An 18,607-nucleotide genomic window follows, 5' to 3' on the forward strand; every position below is an offset into this window, starting at 1 on the left:
GAAGAAACAAAAATGGAGAATGAAGGTGTTACTTTTAGTTGCAGCTTCTTTTGGGGCCTCATGTCACTGGTTGGGCTTGGCTGGGTGTAGGAGCCAAAGTCTCTAAGGAACCAGCCCTTGGGGACTGGACAACTCATGGACCACTTTAGCGTTCCTTGTTTCTCTATCCCTTTCATCTGCCCATATAGTCTAGTACAGTTCTCTCTCTTCAGAAGGTCCAAGTACTCCCACTATGGGCTTCTTGGGGATTGAGTGAAGAGTGGGGCTGCAAGTCTCTGTCCTCACTTGTCCAGCTGCTCTGAGGTGGCAGTGGTCAGGATTGCATGGGGAGATGAAGTAGGTGCCATGGGATGTCTCAGTAGACGCCAGAATGTACAGGATGTTTGTGTCAGGTCTAATCTTCATGTGCCATGGGCAGAGTTCATTCTCCAGCACATCATTACATCACCCAGGTTTCCCAGGAGCCTGTGGGAACTGCACACTGCCCTTGTCACTTCTCTCTCTACACCCAGAGCCAGGCTCAGTGAGGCGCTGACAAATGGCTAACTAGAGCTGCAGCAGGAAAAACAGGACTACATGGACCCACTGACCCTTTCCTAACCCTGCCTCTCACTGCTAAATGACTCCAGACAGCTCCCTGGAAAGGCTGGCCATATTCCATCAAGTCCTACATACTCAGGCAGAGAGTTCTAGTACCCAGAGACACACAGGACAAGTGGGAAGGTCACTTCCAGCCTCCTGGGTAGTAGACAACCCTGTCCACAGGCCTGAGAGTTCAAGGCCTAAGGAGCTGAGGTAGGGCCTGGGAACAACTTTTGCCTAGAGAATCCTACTGAGTTACTCTGCTAAAAGCCAAATGCCTGTGAGGGAGGGAGCTAGTCACAGGCAAGACAGGTCTGTTTCAAGAGGCAGCCCTAGTGAAGAAGCTATCTGGAAACCAGAAGCCCTCCCTAGGGACAAATGTCCCAACTTGTATATATGACAGATGCTGTTTATATGGGTGCTCTGTCTTGTTCCCTTTTCTAGCCACCTGCCTAACATTTCCTTTTAGTTTCATGCTGACCACTCCTGAGATCATAGCCCTTGAGCCTGCAACTGAGCCTCAGTGCTGCCTGAAGCAACTGTGGAGCTCAGGATGGCAAAGGTGGCTCCTGTGACATACAACATGGCCTAGAGGGTTTGTCCGTATTTGTCTCATTTCTTTCTTTTTTATTCAGGTGCCCTTGGCTTTTTCTGGATTTCTCAAAGTCCTTCTATGGCGTGATATAGGAATCAACCTGAGGGAGGTGAGCACAGCTAGGATGAGGCTAGTCAAGAGCCAGGTGCTTGTTCAGGTATGGCACCTCCATTAGCCATGTGACCTAGAGCATCACTATGCTGCCAGCCAGTCCTTGGCTCTCTAGAAGAGGAGGAGACTGTATGGCAGAAGTGAGTGACTGGTATATGGTAAGACCCTGTAAATGTTGGCATACTACTGGAAATGAATGAAAACTGTCCCTTATAGGCTCACATTTGAACACTTGGTGCCTGGCTGGTTGTGATGTTTGGGGAGGTTATGGAGCTTTTAGGAGGGGAAGCTTTGCTGAAAGAAGTATGTCACTGGGGGTGAGCTTTGAGAATTTATAACCTTGCCCCATTTCCAGTTTGCTCTCTTTGTTTCCTGCATTTGAATAAGGACATCATCTGTCTGATTCCTGCCCTAGTTGCCTGCTGCTATTAGGGACTCTCCCTCCGAAACTAAAATTCCTTCTTCCTTTAGTTGCCTTTAATTGTGGTGTTTTATCACAGCAACATAAATGTAACCAACAGACTTGCCTTATAAAATATACCATGAGCAGTGAACAGAGCAGGGGGGGGGGGTGTCTAAATTACAGAAAACCACTAACAAACACTTTGACAATGAAGTCTTGACTCCAAGTGTCTACCTCAGTGCTAGAGAACAGTGGCAATGACGCATAGGCAGGTAGACACCTGGGACGCCATGACTGACCGAGCTACGCACCTGGAAAAGGTGTTGTCAAAGATGAGCAAGTAGATGCCAGGGGTTCGGACCTTCAGCTGGCCCCGGATGCTCTCCTTGTGGGAATTGCAGCGTGTGGTGGGAATGAGGACCTGGCAGGAAGAGCAATAAGAAGTTATCATAGAAGCTGAGGTCCTATTAGTCATGTAGGCAGGCTAGCACTCTGATGAGGTCATAGCTGTATAGGGCTGAGACTAGAAGTTGGCCCCAGCAAGGGTGGGCTGTCACCTACTCCACTCCCTGTAGAGGGATGGTGGGTCTGAGTTTCTACTAGAATCATGAACCTGTCCCCAACATCCCTGACTGTGTTTGTGTCAAGCTGCTCCACAACCATGCTTTAGGAAGCCAGGGCTAATTCTAAATGTCCATTTGACCAGATGCCTCTGGTAGGCCCTAGTGCTGTCCTTGGTACTTATAGAACAGAGTCCTGCTTTCATATCGACATCCAGGGTCTCAACTCATAAAGCTCCTGGGTTCATTTTCATCTGTGAAAGTCAGCCATGGCTCTACCCAAGGCCTCTCACATGGCATCACCACGGGCTCTTCTCTTGTCTGGTCCTGACTGGTCCACACAATTTCTAACTTTCCAAGTCTGATTCTTAGCTTCCTATTTATTCTCTCAGATTCACAAATTTGTCCTCTGAGGGCAAATCTGCAGATACAGTGTGTGGAATAGAGCTAATTCTTGGATGGTCAACCTTATCCCCATTGGGACAGGTCTTCTACCTGATTATCAGCTAAGCAAAGGCCTAATCTTAGAACTGAAGTTATATGGGTTAGCAAAGTGGATCAGCAGGTAAAAGAGCTTGTCCTACAGGTCTGACAACTTGGAAACCATTTACAAAGGTGAAAGGAGGGAACTGATTCTATAAAGTTATCCTCTGGTCTCCAATTCGTGCCATGAATGTATCCCTTTTCCCTCAATAAATAAAGAGAAACAAATAAAACCGAAGCTGTGACAGGAGGAGATAACTCTATTTTAATTTGATAGACCATCAAGTTCATTTTCTCCCCCCCCCCAGCTCCCTTGAACTCCTAATATAGCAAATGACATCAGAAGTGACTATTTTTATCCAATCCCCTTAACTTGCAATGAGACAGTCTTAGTCAGTGTGGCCTTCACTGTAGGCTCAGGGGTTTCCCCTGTCCTGATCAGTACTCTCCTCCAGGTGTACCTATAATGCTTACCTACCCATATTGTGATTTCTACCTGGAATCACAGGTGTTGATTGTTTCAGGTCTCTCTTTCTCTGTTTATACTTAGAATGCTTCAAGAATAGATTTGGGTGTTACCCTGTATCTCTCTGTCCCCAGTAGACTCTACAGAATCTGGGATACAGTAAGAGCTCAACTATTAGTTGTCCAAGGACCCAACAAGGTTCCTATATGTTATTATGAGACCTGTGTACAGCCATCTATTTTCTGAAAGGCCTAGGCTGTTCAAGGGCATGTGAGAAGCCCCCCAAATAGGCACTAAAGATGTGAATCAGGAAATCGGCTATGTAGGCTCATGACTTTTCAGAGGACCCCAAACAGTGAAAACAGTATCTTCTGTAGCTGACTGGTGGACTGGGCCTGGAAGGGCAGAGGAACAGCTAAGTATTCTAGACATAGGCTTTCTATGCCCCCTTGTGTTCACTGTGGAAGAGGACAGCGGTGGCCATTAAACTCAGGAAGGACATCTTGGAAGTCTGAGACAAGGCTGGCTGAACCAATTCCCTAAGATCTGCCATGATGATTGGTGGGTAGATAATAGGGCAAGGGAGAAGCCCATAACTCAGAGACACTTATAGAGCTAAGGGCCTGGCACCTGGGGCCCACAGGAGCCCAGAAGAGAGTTTCTATGACAGAAGAGAGTTTCACTTGCTGCTGCTTTATCTGGCCTACTGCTGCCAAACACAGAGAAATGAAAGTTGCTGAAAGTCAGCACTGAAGAGCCTCTTGCCTACTCATAGTTGATTTCTAACCAAAACAAGCCCCTGCCAGTTGATTACACTGGACATCAACTGCCTATAACTCACTGTCCCCAACGTGTCTGATAGGTTTTACTATTTTTACCTCAGGATTCAAATTCAACTTGCATTCTACTCTTCATTATTTCTCTCTGCCTTACAAACACAGGAACTCAAGATGCTTGGCAAGGAAATCCTTTTTCCTCAACCCACAGTGAGCCAGCACCCTCTAAGCTCCAGTCAGTCCTTGTCCTTGATATGCCTTGTATTCTATCAAGCCCTTTGTGCCTCTGAACTACTCTATTTGGGCTGCTCAGAGAAGTTGCTGAAGGTTGCCTGGATACCCTGATTTAGTAGATTGAGCTTTGGGCTACGGATTAGGGTTTACAGGCTCTCCATGGGTTTCTAGTGTATAGCCACGTGTTAAGAAATGCAGTCCTGCACTGCCAACATTTTACACCTAGAATAGTCTGGGTTTTTATCAAGCTCAACTGCCCAAGTCATAGTGGGGCTTCCTTTGCTGTTGTCCTTGTAGGCGACATATTGAACATTCGATATAACTGGAGATGAAGCTCATACCTCCCCAAGTATCCCAATCCTGCTCCTTAGAGCTCTGTGAGAAAGTTATCATTAAACAGAATCCTATTTCTTACCTGTCTCTGAGATTTACCTACAGCTCTATCCCAAGGTCAAATGGAACAGAAGGCACAGAAGTAACCTTCAGCTGTGTGAAGACAGCTCTTCAGAACTTGACTTCTGGGTCATCTTTTCCCCAGGGCAATCAAGCTTTAGGTGCTTTGCCCGCTCTGGGGAAGGTCTGCTCAGGCACCTGGAGTGTATGCTCAGGACCCTGGTAGAGATCGCTAAGTGAATGAGGCGCCGCAGGGAGCCTGGCCTACCTTGCACTGGTCGAGTGGCGTGTCTTCTGTCTCTTGGAAGACCACACTGAAGGAGATGCTCTTGGGATCAGAAGAGAAGACCCAGCTGATGGTAAGGCCGGGCTCAGCCACGGTGATGGGGATCAGGCTGTAGGTACTGGACCTCACAAACAGCTCCCTGTTTCCCTCCCCAAAGCTGGCGATCTCCTCTACTGTGAGGGGTAATTTGATCCTAAAATAAAAGTTCAAAGGCAGATCTAGTTTAATGGACGACCTGAGGTAACCTGAGATTTGAGACTCTTGGTAGGTTAAGCCTGGGCACTCCTTACCATATAGTTGGTACAGTTCCTGACACTTCATCATGGCTATGAGAGATAAAGGACAGCCTTGCCCACCTGGAGCTGAAAACTCATGAAAACTCGGGAGGTGGAGGGGCGGCGCAGGGCAGCCTGATTCGCTCTGAGTCCCTTATGGGCAGGGTTTGAGCTTGATTTAATCCTATTATACCTGTGAGGTGGCCCCACAGCTCAGCCACCCTCTTTCCTTTAAGTCCTGCCTCTTCCTTTCACCTAATTAGACAAAGCTCCCTCAGTCCCTCTCTGCAGATTGATGTGCAAGGGGTTCAAAGGTCGAACCTGAGAAGAGTGTGGGTCAGATTTCACAACTGTCTTGAATTTTATTTTCCAAGTCTCTAGAATGGGAACAACCATGTTTTCCTCACATGGCCATTGCAGTAACACTGACTTCAGTGCTCCTGACTTCTGAGTCATCTCTTCAGAATTCTTATGATATCTTCCCCTCAAAAACAGGCCTCCCTGTTTCTGCCCTTGGCTGCTCCATGTCTTCTTTATACAACAACCAACCAACATAATCAAGTGACTCTTTAGCTCTGAATATGATTTTTGGATTCTTGTTCCCCTCATATTAAAACCCAAGTCTTTACAATGGCTAATAAGGCCCCACTGATATGAACTTCTGTTCCTTTTGGATCCTGTCTTCCTTATCCTCTGCGTCAACCTAACACTGGTTCCTTTTCATACTCTTGTTAAGAAATATCAAAAATGAGTCTTTTCATATACTATAAAACTTGTATTTAGGACATTACCTTCAAGTCTTTTTATCTCCTCCATCTTGTTAAGGCTTTATGCAAATTTTACTTACCTTCTCCTAATAATACTTTCTATTTATTTACACAAAGGCCTGCTGTTATATTCCAGAAATTTGATGGCTAGGAACAGTGACCCTTTTCTCTTTGAACAGGGACCTCTTTCTCTTTCCTCCTTTATTTGCTGTGTAAGACCAGCCAATTGAATTAAGCCAATGGGGAAAATCACAGTCTCCAACTGTATTATAATAAATACCAAACACACCTCCTGTCTCTTGTGTGTCTGCTCTTCCCATGTACTCCTTCTTCGTCAAGAATAAGTTTGCCTTGTCTAGACACTTCATTTTGTGTTGTGGTCTTTTTCTCTTTCTTTGCATCCCAAAACTTATTTCTGAACACCTTTAACTTAGTAGGCAATATCTTTTTTTAAAAAAGGTTTTGTCATGGCTGTTCCTTCTGCCTGAAATACTATTCCCTCAGGTGGTTATCTGGCAACTTCTTACCTCCTCCAAGTCATACCATTGTAATGTAGTCTACACGAAACTGCAAATCCCTCTCTCCTCTAAGCCTACTCTTCAGTTATGTTCTTCTATTTCAAACACCATGCTGTATTTTGTTTGCTTATTTTCCTTGCTCATTGTCATTACTCATCACAATATAAAATCTGTCCCCAGGAAGGGGTCTTTTGTCTTCTTTGTGTCCTAATATCCTTGACATAGTAATGTATAAATGTTAGCAGAAGAGTGAATGGTTCTTTTCAACAACGACAGTACAGCCACTGGAACTATCACCAGAAAAACTAACTGTCTGGTGCCAAGCTATGGTGAAGCTACAAAACCTTGAAAGCTTTTAAGTGCTATAACCCACTTTTGGATGCAGAGGCAGTAGGATGAGTAGTTCAAGGTCACTTCAGGCTACATAGTAAGTTTTAGGCCTGAGCTACATAAGATCCTGTCTTAACAAAAACTAAAATAAAAGAAACAAATAACAGTAACATAAGCAAAAACTTAGAAAATCCAAAAGACTACCAGTATCCATGTCTATAAAAGAGACAGATGGCCATGCTGAAAGCAGTGAGAATAAAGAGTCATTTTCAGTGCTGTGCCCCTCCCCCAAACCTCTTCTGTCCTAAAGTGCCCCATCTTATAAGTAGAGGGTGGGGTCTAATTCTGATTCTTGGAGAGACTCCCACCCCTTGCAGGTTTTTCTCCCTCAAATAATAAAAAGCCAAAACAAAACATTGGAGTCACTTTTAGCCAAAACTTTTTTTGAAAAGCAGCAGGTTGTAAAGGAGGAAATCTCATTATTATGATGCCTGTTCACAAGAGCTAGCATGGAAGTCTTCTGAACTACAAACTTTCACAAAGGCCCTGCAATTGCACATAACAGAACTTATCTCTGCAAGGCTGTGTGTCCAACGGTTGACTGATGCCACCCTTGTTCTGGAACATTGTAGCTAAGGATTCAAAACAGTAGTCTTCCTCCTTTTTCTCTAACAACATTCCTTTGTCACACAGATTACTAGGTATTGATTCCCATTACAGTGTTACTCCCAAATAAAGACTGTTTCTTTTTGGTATTTAGGTAGATCAAAATAGTTTGATTATTTCTATTTCCTACAAAAAAATTCATTGCTATTACAATAAAAACGACAACAACCAAACAACAAAACGGGAATGGAGAGGCTGCTCAGCAGGATTCTGCCCCCAGCATCTACATGGTAGCTCACAACAACTGCCTAATTTTAATCCCAGGGGATCTGAAGATGCTTTCTTCTGGTCTCTGTGGGCACCAGTCAGGTTTACACAAATAAGCATGTAGGTAAAACACCCGTGTGTGTGTGTGTGTGTGTGTGTGTGTGTGTGTGTGTGTGTGTGTGTGTGTAACCAAAGAGCAACAACTGACAACACAAAAAGTAACGTTAAAAAAAAGGATAGGGAAGTTCCGGTCACAGACGAGACAGTGCCGCAGTTGCCGCCAGCTCGGGAATTTCTGGCTCTTTTCTCTTCGCCTTAAATTTGGATGTCTTTTATGAATAATCAAAAGCAGCAAAAACCAACGCTATCAGGCCAGCGTTTTAAAACCAGAAGAAGAAACTAGTGGCTAAGATAAGAGCTGTGACTTTAAGCTCGTAGTTTTAAGGAGAATTTGAACAAAGAAGGCTAAAAGAAAGGGGGACACTGCTAAAATCACTAATTTCACCTAGACTTTGTGGAGATGAAAAAGAGGCTTGACCCTACTCAGTTTCAAGACTGTATTATTCAAGGCTTAACTGAAACTGGTACTGATTTGGAAGCAGTAGCTAAGTTTCTTGATGCTTCTGGAGCAAAACTTGACTACCGCAGCTATGCAGAAACACTCTTTGACATCCTGGTGGCTGGCGGAATGCTGGCCCCAGGTGGTACACTGGCAGATGACATGATGCGCACACATGTCTGTGTGTTTGCAGCACAAGAAGACCTAGAGACCATGCAAGCATTCGCTCAGGTTTTTAATAAGTTAATCAGGCACTATAAATACCTGGAGAAAGGGTTTTGAAGATGAAGTTAAAAAGTTACTACTCTTCCTGAAGGGATTTTCAGAGTCGGAGAGGAACAAGCTCGGGGTTGACTGGGGTCCTTTTGGCTAATGGAACCCTCAATGCATTCATTCTTAACAGTCTTTATAACGAGAATTTGGTTAAAGAAGGGGTTTCAGCAGCTTTTGCTGTAAAGCTCTTTAAATCATGAATAAATGAGAAAGACATCAATGCAGTTGCTGCAAGTCTTCGGAAAGTCAGCATGGACAACGGACTGATGGAGCTGTTCCCTGCCAACAAACGAAGTGTTGAGCACTTCACCAAGTATTTCACCGAGGCAGGCTTGAAAGAGCTTTCAGAATATGTCCGCAACCAGCAGACCATGGGGCTCAGAAGGAGCTCCAGAAGGAGCTTCAGGAGCAGATGTCCTGCGGTGACCCATTCAAGGACATAATTTTATATGTCAAGGAGGAGATGAAAAAAATAACATCCCAGAACCAGTGGTCATTTGGGACAGTGTGGTCAAGTGTGATGAGCACCGTGGAGTGGAACAAAAAAGAGGAGCTTGAGCAGAACAAGCCATCAAGCACTTGAAGCAATACAGCCCTCTACTTGCTGCCTTCACTACTCAAGGTCAGTCTGAGCTGACTCTGTTACTGAAGATTCAGGAGTATTGCTATGACAATATTCACTTCATGAAAGCCTTCCAGAGAATAGTGGTGCTCTTTTATAAAGATGAGGTCCTGAGTGAGGAGCCCATTCTGGAGTGGTATAAAGACGCACATGTTGCAAAGGGGAAAAGCGTCTTCCTTGAGCAAATGAAGAAGTTTGTAGAATGGCTCAAAAGTGCTGAGGAGGAATCTGAGTCGGAAGCTGAAGAAGGTGACTGAATTTTGAAACAACATCCTCAGTAAAGCAAACAGGAGTTGTAGATAAAATGTCATGTCTCATGTGTCCTGGTTCTTACATCTTCCTACCTCCCTATTTCAAGCATGATATAAGGGCTTTCATGGCAATTTTTATTTTAACTGTTTTTATGGTTACTGGAAATGTTTGGTTTCTGAATCCGTGTGTAAGGAGCTGCAGGCGCCGTAGCATTGAATCTGATGTTGCATTGGTTTTCAGTTACCTTCTACCTCCTGTGTTTTCTACTGTGATAATGTGATGTAAGGCCCTCCACAATGAGCACTTTACTCCCTGGGTTTTCTATATAAACAGTTTTCAAGATACGATTTGGTTAAAAATAATTTGTTACAAAAAGATTCTGTTTGCAAATTAAACTGTAAAAGTATCCAAAGTCTCAAAAGGCAATGATTTGTGTGATAACTCAGTGTGTCCAGAGCCCTGTTCATCAGTGAAAATCCTGCAGATGATTGAATCCTTAACATGAATCCTGACGTTGGTTATATGTGAGCATTTTCTTATATTTTTAACTCCAGATATTGTTGATTTCTGGGTAAAGCCATGGAGAGCAAACTTGAGTTTGAGAACTACACATGGCAGAGGTAGGAAGAAGGAAGCTGAGCCCTTTTCCAGAACCTTCTAGGTTCATTTGCAACTTTCCAGGTAGAACAAGTAGATACTCCTCATACAAATGTTCTACCCCAGGATACAGCCAGACTCCTAGGAAAGCGTTCCCACAAGGAGCGAGTCAAGGAAATGTCTTGTCACTAACCCATGAGATTGCTGGAAGTGTTTTGGGTGAGCATGTTCTAACAGGATCTGGACACGACTCCATTTCCTTTTGTGAAGGCGAAGGACAGTCATTAGCGGTCCACCATTCAGTTGTCTGGGCCTGGCCTCATTCTGCTATATACAAGCACCTAGTAACTCACCCTAGTTGCCATTTTTTTAATTGCTGTGAGCCAAATACTTCAATTGATTAATCTGTTTTAATGGCTGCCTTCATTGCTTTTGTTTTTGCTATCCATTTATAGTTAGTTGGTAGGGGAAAATGTAGCCACCTTTTTGGCAAAGGTTGAAAGTGAACATTTTGAATTTTTTTAATTGATCAAAGAAAATAGTAAGAATACTGCCACCAGAGACTTGAGTGGAAATTGCTCATTTTGAAGGTGTCATTCTTAGAAGCCAAGAATTTGGTATTTAAAGTCTATCTTGAGAATAACATGTAATATAATTTGAAATAAAGGTATAGTAACCTTAAGAGCATTATAGCGAAAACATTGGTGGGTGGGGTGAATTTGTAAAAGGAATGACTTTGATAAAGTTTTATGCACAGGCAAATGTATTCATTAGATTCTGTGTAGCGATCTGCTTCCTTTGTAATTTGTAGTCCTAAAAAGATTTTTTTAAAAAAATAAAGTCCATCCTTACATTTAGGTTTTATAGATCAGTCTTTTTATTCCCCTCATAAACCCCATTGGTCCTTAATGGGGTGCTGTATGTTGTGCTTTCAGATGTCAACTGTATAAGGATTAGTAACAATTTGTCCTTAGAACTGGCAAACTAAACACATCACAGATTCCAATGTAGCTAGCTAAAACTACACTGCCATTTCCACAACCTTATCCTTGCATGTTACCGCCATTTGAAACGCACCCTTTATTATATACTGTGTATAGTCAGAGTGTGGAGTCTTCCAGAACTACATTATGATCTTTGATAATTGATCTTTTTCCCCCTTTATACACAGTAGTATTTACTTAATATAATAGCACATGGGTAAGGCCCCTGTTAGTACACTGTAAAGAACGAGATTTATGAAATTATTCTCATTTTAAGTTTAAATGCCAACCTATGGCCTCCAATATGTAATTCCTAATAGAGATGTTAAAATTGTACTCTGAGTCATGATTGGGAAACTGTTGATTGAATTCCTAACTTGATGTCAGTTTCTAAGGCCTTTAGTGTCTTAGATACTGTACTGTGTGTATTTAGAATTGATAAGTGTCACCTTACTCTGGGATTATTGTCCTAGAAATATTTGCTCTTATAAAATTTGCAGATACCAAAATACCACATATTTTGCTCAGCATAACGATTGGTGGTGAGGGGAAATGCATGTGACCAAGTGTTCAAGCTTTTTCCATTATCCAACCCCCCAGAAACCTTTTCCTCTAATGGCACCCCAACAAATTTAAATATAGATTAAAAAAAAAAGGATAGGGGCAGTGAAGGAAGATTATAAAGAAGCATAGGGAACGTTTCTGTGACAGACTAATTTCTTAGTCATGTTTTTTATGATGCTACATTATTTATTAATAATCCAACCATTATACTCTTTAAAGGACAAGCTTAATGTATATAAACTATGCTTTAAAAATAAAAAGTACAAACTGAAGCCTCTGACGCAGTTAAAAGAGATATCAGGGCTCAGGCCTAAAATACCTAGGAAGGAGAAAACAAGAGCTTACAGCTGGCTATGAGATAGCCAAGCTGACCACACAAGAGGAAGGACAGGGCTTTGGGGGGAAAAGCCAGTGTCTGTATGATCTGGCTGGTTCCCACTTCCACAAAGGGATATGTATAAGGCACTAGCTGGTTCCTACTACACAACAGCCCTCCTGAAGGACATATACACGTGTCTGGCTTGCTCCCACTTCCACAAGGGCCCTAACAAGGCCCTGCTGCCCTTGCACACATTCTTGCTTCCAATTCAGCTAACTGCAACAGACTAAACTGTGGATCAGAGCAGCTCCTAACATGAGTCTTCCATGTAGTAAGAAAGGAGACCACCCCAGGGCACAGGAAGAAATCTCATCCGGCTCTGTAGACAAAGAGCTGGATATGAGGCAATACAGAAAAACCACAGCCACATCTTAGTAGGTGTGACAGCAGTAGGTGTTAGCTCTCCACAAACAAGTATAAGAGTCCATGGTAAAACTACAAGCCAGCAGGGTTGGGATGTAGCTCGGTGTTAGAACACTCATCTTATGAGCCTGAGTTCAATTCCAAGTACTGCCTAAATCAAAACAACAAAATGAAATAAGCCACAAACAAGTACAAACAAAGGGAGGAGTTTAATGAACTTCTAATTGACTCCATCAAATTCTGAGACCAGCACACCTATAAAATCAATAGCTAGAGAGCTGTGGCCGGCAGACAGCCAAGACCAACAGCTGGAAAAACTAGTCAGAGATAAGCAGGAAGCTTCAAACTGTGATAACAGCAAGTGAAGGACACACAATTATCTCCCCAGCTGGGTGAAGAAAGTATCCAGGATGTGCGAATCTTCAATTTGCTTGGCTTGTAATGTGCTCAGAGAATTAGCCCATATCAACAGAAGTCACCTCAGTCTTTGCCTCACCCTGCTACAAGTTCTGCCTCCAGAAAACAGCTCAATGTTTTTTCCTGTCTTACTCTTTAAATTTCCTCACTTTTTCTTAACTTTTCTTAATAAAACCTGCTTTTGTTTTATTTATTCCCGTATGTATCTGTGTCTTTAATCACTACTCACTTGAGCTGATGTCTGTCCTTTGGTTATAACTGACTGTCTGGCATCTGAGTCTTTGAGTCACATACACCCAGGCTGAATAATGCCATTGCCCTCAAAGATCTGCATCATTCCACTGGGTCGGGCCAGCTCTGGCTCTGATCAGACAAGTGTCCCTTCTCTAGACTCCATTCCCTGGGACTCCTTCTCCCCAGAGCACAGGAGGGCCCCTCAGCAGTATGCCACTTACATCAGCTCTCCTGACTTCAGCAAGCAGATTTCAGCATCCTGCCCCAGGGGCATGTCTTCAGTGTCTTCAGGGGTTAATGAGTTTGATGTGGTGTCCCTGAAACAGCACAAAGGAGAACAGGCTCTTAGTTATCAGCACATAAAGTCCTATAGCCTGAGGTCTGTACTGGAGGTCTACAGTGAAGCAAGGACTTCAGTGGGGACAGCAGAGTGAAGATAGCAGGGCTGTAGGAGATTGTCCTGGAAGGAGTGTAAGTGCACATAGACACCAATGGGTCACTCTCCCCCCAACACCAGTAAATCGTCTAGGTGGGAAGGCAGGGGTGACAACAGTGCTACTGCCTCCTTCCTTTTAGTATTGGCCTTGGGGTAAATAACTGGAGTTCTTGCAGAGTTGGTTCCAGAATCAGATACCATGACTATAGCTCAGTCAGTAAAAGAATAAGTCTAGGCAGAGATGGGACAGAGCCATATATGAAAGAGGGCAGAATGAATACTACCTCCTCTTTCCTTCCTAATGCACTATCAGGAGTACAGAAGGAGCTGCCTTGGCACTGGGGCTGTCCCAGTTTCCAAAGTGTATTTTGTGGACCACCAACACCCAAGGAGCAAGTGTTGCATACATCTCCCTCTTAGAAAGTTAGTTATTTTAGGCAGTTGTCTAGCTGTCTCTTCATTCAAACATTCCCTTTTGAATAGAGGAAAGCACTCTTATATAAGACTCAGTAAGCTAAAGACAGAAGTGCATTACAGGACTCAGTTTGCCTGATATGGTGGTACATGCCTTTAGCACTTGGGAAGCTGAGGAAGGTGGATCTCTATAAGTCCCAGACCAGCCTGGTTGACTTAAGAATATTCCAGGACATTCAGAGCAAGCTACATACATAGACCCTGTCTCAAAGAAAGAAAAAAGGAAGAGAGGGAGAAAGGGAGGAAGGAAGGGAGGGAGGGAGGGAGGGAGGGAGGGAGGGAATAAGGAAGGAAGGAAGGAAGGAAGGAAAGCAGGAAGGAAGGAAGGCAGGCAGGCAGGCAGGAAGGCAGGAAGGAAGGAAGGAACAAGACTCAAAGTCCCATCCCCTGATCCCTCTACCCCAGTTTTAAAAGCAGCAAACGATTGCTGGGGAGAGGAGACTATTCATGGAACAATCTGAAAGTTGTACAGAGAACTTTCTTCTCTCATTAAACCTCTCCACGTGGAACCATGTTGGCTTGGTGTGTTCTGTCAGGGTACGAGATGAGACTTCTAGCCCAAAATTGGTCCTAACTCCAGAGATACAGTTTTTACTGGTTCTCACCTATTCTAGTGTGTGCTTCTTGTGAGGCAGCACCCTATGTTACCTATATTCCTGTAAGTAAAACCACTATCCTCACTGATTCATCAAGCTAGATTTGGATAAAAGTTTCTTTGGCTATTAATGCCCTATCTTGTATATTCTTGGATTATTCTTGTATTTATCTGACCATGGAACATTGTGAACATCTGCAAAATTACTGAACTTCAAAATACATTGGCAGATAAAAGTTCCTGGATGGGGACATGAGCCACAGCTGTTTCTCCAAGGCAGGGCTGGTGCCATAATCAGATACCCTGACTGCAGCTCAGTATGTTCCCACCTAGGACTCTTCTCCCAGTCTGGCTAGTAGCTCTCAGGAGTCTTACAATCAAACAACTTCAGTTGATAACGATGCCCAGAAAGGCATAAGCCCAAAAGAAAATGGTCTGCTCCCATGTGAAGGTCTTAGTTAAAAGGTCTCCTGCCCAGTATGACTTCTCCGGATGTTATAATCCTTCTCAAGGGTTGTAGAGGATTCTTTCAAAATGCTCCAGGGGTATACAGGTCAGTGTATCTCAAACCTTCCTCTCACCAAAGGTTCTTGCCTGCCTGTATACCAGGCACATGCACTCCATCTTCACATGCTGGTTTGCAGCATTTTTTTGGGAACTTTGGCCTTTCCTAGGTAGTCATATAAATGCATTATGGAATAAAACAAGTTTGAGAATGGCAGGAAACACAAGCAGGACCACTAAAGGACACCCTATCTCCTTCTACAGCTATGTTCTTTCTTTCCTATTGACATGGTTTTTCTCAGCCCAGAAAAATCAGTGTTCTCAAGTGACCTTTTTCCTTTCCTTGCTTCAGAAGTAGGGCCTTTTGGTATTGTCTAAGCTCCACCCCCACAGCTACCTGGCAACAGCCTGGGGCTGCTTGGCCCCTCCTCGCTCTCTCTTGTTCTTAGTCTTCTCTTCTCTGTTCTCCTGCCCTCTTTGTCCCTGACCCTTCTCTCCCCATCCTCCCTGCCCCCTTCTGTCCACATGCTCATGGCCAGCCTTTACTTCTCTCCTCTTCTACTCTTCTCTCATTAAACCTCTTCTCGTGGAACCATGTTGGTTTGGTGTGTTCTGTCTGGACGAGAGCTGAGATTTAAACCCTAAAAGAGACTATCATTACCTTCTCTGGCTTCTTAGGGTGAAATGCCCACCAGTCTTTTGCTGTGCTCTTCTCTATAGGGCAGTGGTTCTCAACCTTCTTAATGCTACAACCCTTTAATACAGTTCTTCACATTGTGTTGACCCCCAACCATAGAATTACTTCACTGTTACTTCATAACTGTAATTTTGCTACTGTTAGGAATTTTAATGTAAATATCTGATGTGATCGCCAAAGGGGTTGGGACCCACAGGCTGAGAACCACTGCTCTAAAGTAATGATCCCAGTGTTCCCAGGAATCCCATTGCACATATAGTCTATGGTTAACAAATGTCTGCATTATTAGGCTCAGTGTAAGGTCTTTTCTATCCCAAATGCCCATGTAATCAATACTCCAATTTACTTAAGAATAAAGAATGGCTCAGAGGTTAGGTGTACTTGCTATTCATCCAGAGGACCCAACTTCAGTTTCCAGCACCCATATTAGGTGGCTCCCAACTGCTTGCAACTCCAGTTCCAAGAGATCTAATACCCTGCCCTCTTTTGGGGTCTTCAGGCATGAGCAGTCACATGCACATTCATACATAGATAATAACTAAACAAAAAATAAATCTTTGAATCTGGAGAGATGGCTCAGTAAGAGCACTTGCTGCTCTTCCAGAGGATGCAGGTTTGGATCCCAGTGCCCACATGGTGATTTACAACTGTCTATAACCCCAGTTTCACTTTCTTCTGTCCCCCACAGGCACTGCATACATATGATGCACATATAAATATGCAGGCAAAATACTGCACAGATAAAAGTCTTAAGGGAAAAAAAAAAGAATAAGGAGTTACAGAAACAAGGCAGAGGCTAAGGGCCCTAATCCTAAAGTCATCTGAAGCTTATACCTCTCTGTCAGGAGTCACCTGGGTACTTCCAGTTAGGCCTCTGGCATTCCTCTGTCACAGTTCCAAATATTGTTACTTGTTTTTCATTTTATTAGTAGACAACAATTCTCTAGAATTCTACTAGAACAGAAGCTCCACCTGAGAAATGCCAGCAGCCTGTGATGTCTTGCTTATGGTCTTCCTCAGAGGTTTCTCTCCATTTTGTCACTTATTCTACTGACTCCCAGGTTCCAGAAGAAGCCTGGGAGAATCTTTAGTTCAGATTGCACTGCCCAAAAGTGATCTCTAGCCACAAGTTCCCATGTAAACTTACATTAATCAGGATCAAATAAACTAAGAATTCAGCTCCTAGTTTGCACTAGCTATACTTCAAGGCTTTAGTCACCACGTAGGCTGGTGTTACACAGAATGGTATAGAACACATTCACTGTAGTAACTGACATCCTTTCTGTGTAACAGCCAAGCAAAAAGCAGCACTTCTAAGACCTTGGCTTTTATGGTCTGATCAGAAAACACAAACCTGCAGGTACCAATTAGCAAGCCATTTCTGGCCCACTTGCAAATGGCTGACTATTCCCTCAGGGATATTCAGCCACTTGAATTTGTCCTCCACAATTCTGCCACTGATCAATGCTCTGTGCTAACCTCTCCTCCCCAAAGCAGTAGAAAATGTAAAAAAACAAAAACAAAACAAGACTTCCAAGATAAGACTGAAGCAATAGTGCCTACCACAGCCAATCTGTTTTCAATTCTATTTTAGATATTCAAGTATTTCTGAGGAAATGCAAGACACAGGCAACTCTAGAGAAGTTTAGATCTTTGAGTCAAAGAAACTTAAGGACCTTGGAGCAATGAACACTACAGATATGAATAGTAAAAGGCTATTTGTTTATGTAAAGTAGTCTCAAATGGACTAGTTCCTCAAATTTACTTGCAAATCTTTTTTTTTTTACATAGGACATTTCATTGTACCATAGCTAAAACAAAAGTACCATACACTCTCAAATCTCTTCACAGAGAGCTACACATGTACCTTAGATGTTCATGCACAAACAATCTCTCTGTTCTCCTTGAGGAACATAAATGATTTTGAGATGGGCACAGCAATGCTTGACAAAGCTCAGGCCATTCTAGTACCATCCTATACATGCAGTAAACGGATCCCTCTGAACTTACATTCCCCAGGGTAGGTGGTTTTGTCTAAGGGGCTGTCTTGTCCTAAAAGGTATCTTTAAGATATTTTAGACTTTAGATTTTATGTGTATGAATGTTTTGCTCACAGACATGAACTGAAGTTATGCATGGTTGTATGCTGCCATCTAGGTGCTGGTAATCAAATCTGTCTTTTGCAAGAACAGGAAGTACTCTTAACTGCTGAGCCATCTTTCTAGCACTCAAAGAGTTCTTTTTGAAGGAGAGGTGTTGTTGTAAAAATGTAAAAAATAAAAAAAGTAAGGTTGTCTTTTATACCCACTAGGTCTGGCATCGCAGTGCCCCCAGATTTCTGCTGGATATCTTGCCAGAAGCACAAATTCCATTACACAAACTCCATTACACTTAAATCTACACATGAAAGAACACACAACACAATAACCTTTGACCCAATTGGTAAGATATAATTGTCCACCTAAACATACAAAGCTCAGTACCATCCATCCCTTAAGAACATTAATAAACAACCTGTAAATACACAGAGTGGAATCTTAATGTCACCTGCCATGGCTTCTCTCTCTCCCTCCTGTCTCTTCCTTTCCATTCTAGTCTCCTCCTCTTCCTTCAAACTTCTCTCTCGCCCATCCATCCATCTCATCCAATGACAGGTCCCCTTCTATCCTGTACCTGCCCCTCACCTGTATTTTACAAATTCACTGGGGAGAAGGTTCTGGTGAAGTCACCTGAGTCCTGAGTAGGCAGCAGTCCTTGGGACAGTGGAATTAGCATCAAAATACAGATAACTCCAGGGCAAACCATAACAGAAGTGTTTCAACTATCTTCCTCTCAGTATTTGATGCAGCCTATGCATCTATTCTTGTGTTCATTGTTTACTGCATCCATGAGGAGGTGAGTAAAACCCAACAGTTGTACATGGAAGCCTCCATATAATACCTGTCTTACAGAAAAATCAAATACTAGTTTCTAGATTCTAGTCCTACTCCCAGTTCTTGACTTCCA

General features: G+C 43.2%; 1 protein-coding gene and 1 pseudogene across 5 annotated transcripts in view; one reads left to right on the forward strand and one right to left on the reverse strand.

Annotated features, from left to right (window-relative positions):
- Fyco1 (FYVE and coiled-coil domain autophagy adaptor 1) overlaps positions 1 to 18,607 on the reverse strand; it is a 67,684-nt gene that overhangs the window by 2,983 nt on the left and 46,094 nt on the right. For all 5 annotated transcript variants that reach the window (XR_015626572.1, NM_001433268.1, NM_001106870.2 and 2 more), the window contains 3 exon segments: positions 13,117 to 13,212; positions 4,872 to 5,082; positions 2,003 to 2,112 (listed from right to left, as the gene is read on the reverse strand). Coding sequence is in view for 4 of the 5 variants with exons in the window: in NM_001433268.1 (NP_001420197.1) it covers positions 2,003 to 2,112; positions 4,872 to 5,082; positions 13,117 to 13,212 (417 nt within the window). In the remaining variant the exon portion in view is untranslated.
- On the forward strand, positions 7,978 to 9,452 carry Bzw1-ps2 (basic leucine zipper and W2 domains 1, pseudogene 2; annotated as a pseudogene).

This window comes from Rattus norvegicus, chromosome 8 (assembly GCF_021556685.1).
Source record: "Rattus norvegicus strain SHRSP/BbbUtx chromosome 8, alternate assembly SHRSP_T2T, whole genome shotgun sequence".
Taxonomy (NCBI): domain Eukaryota; kingdom Metazoa; phylum Chordata; class Mammalia; order Rodentia; family Muridae; genus Rattus; species Rattus norvegicus.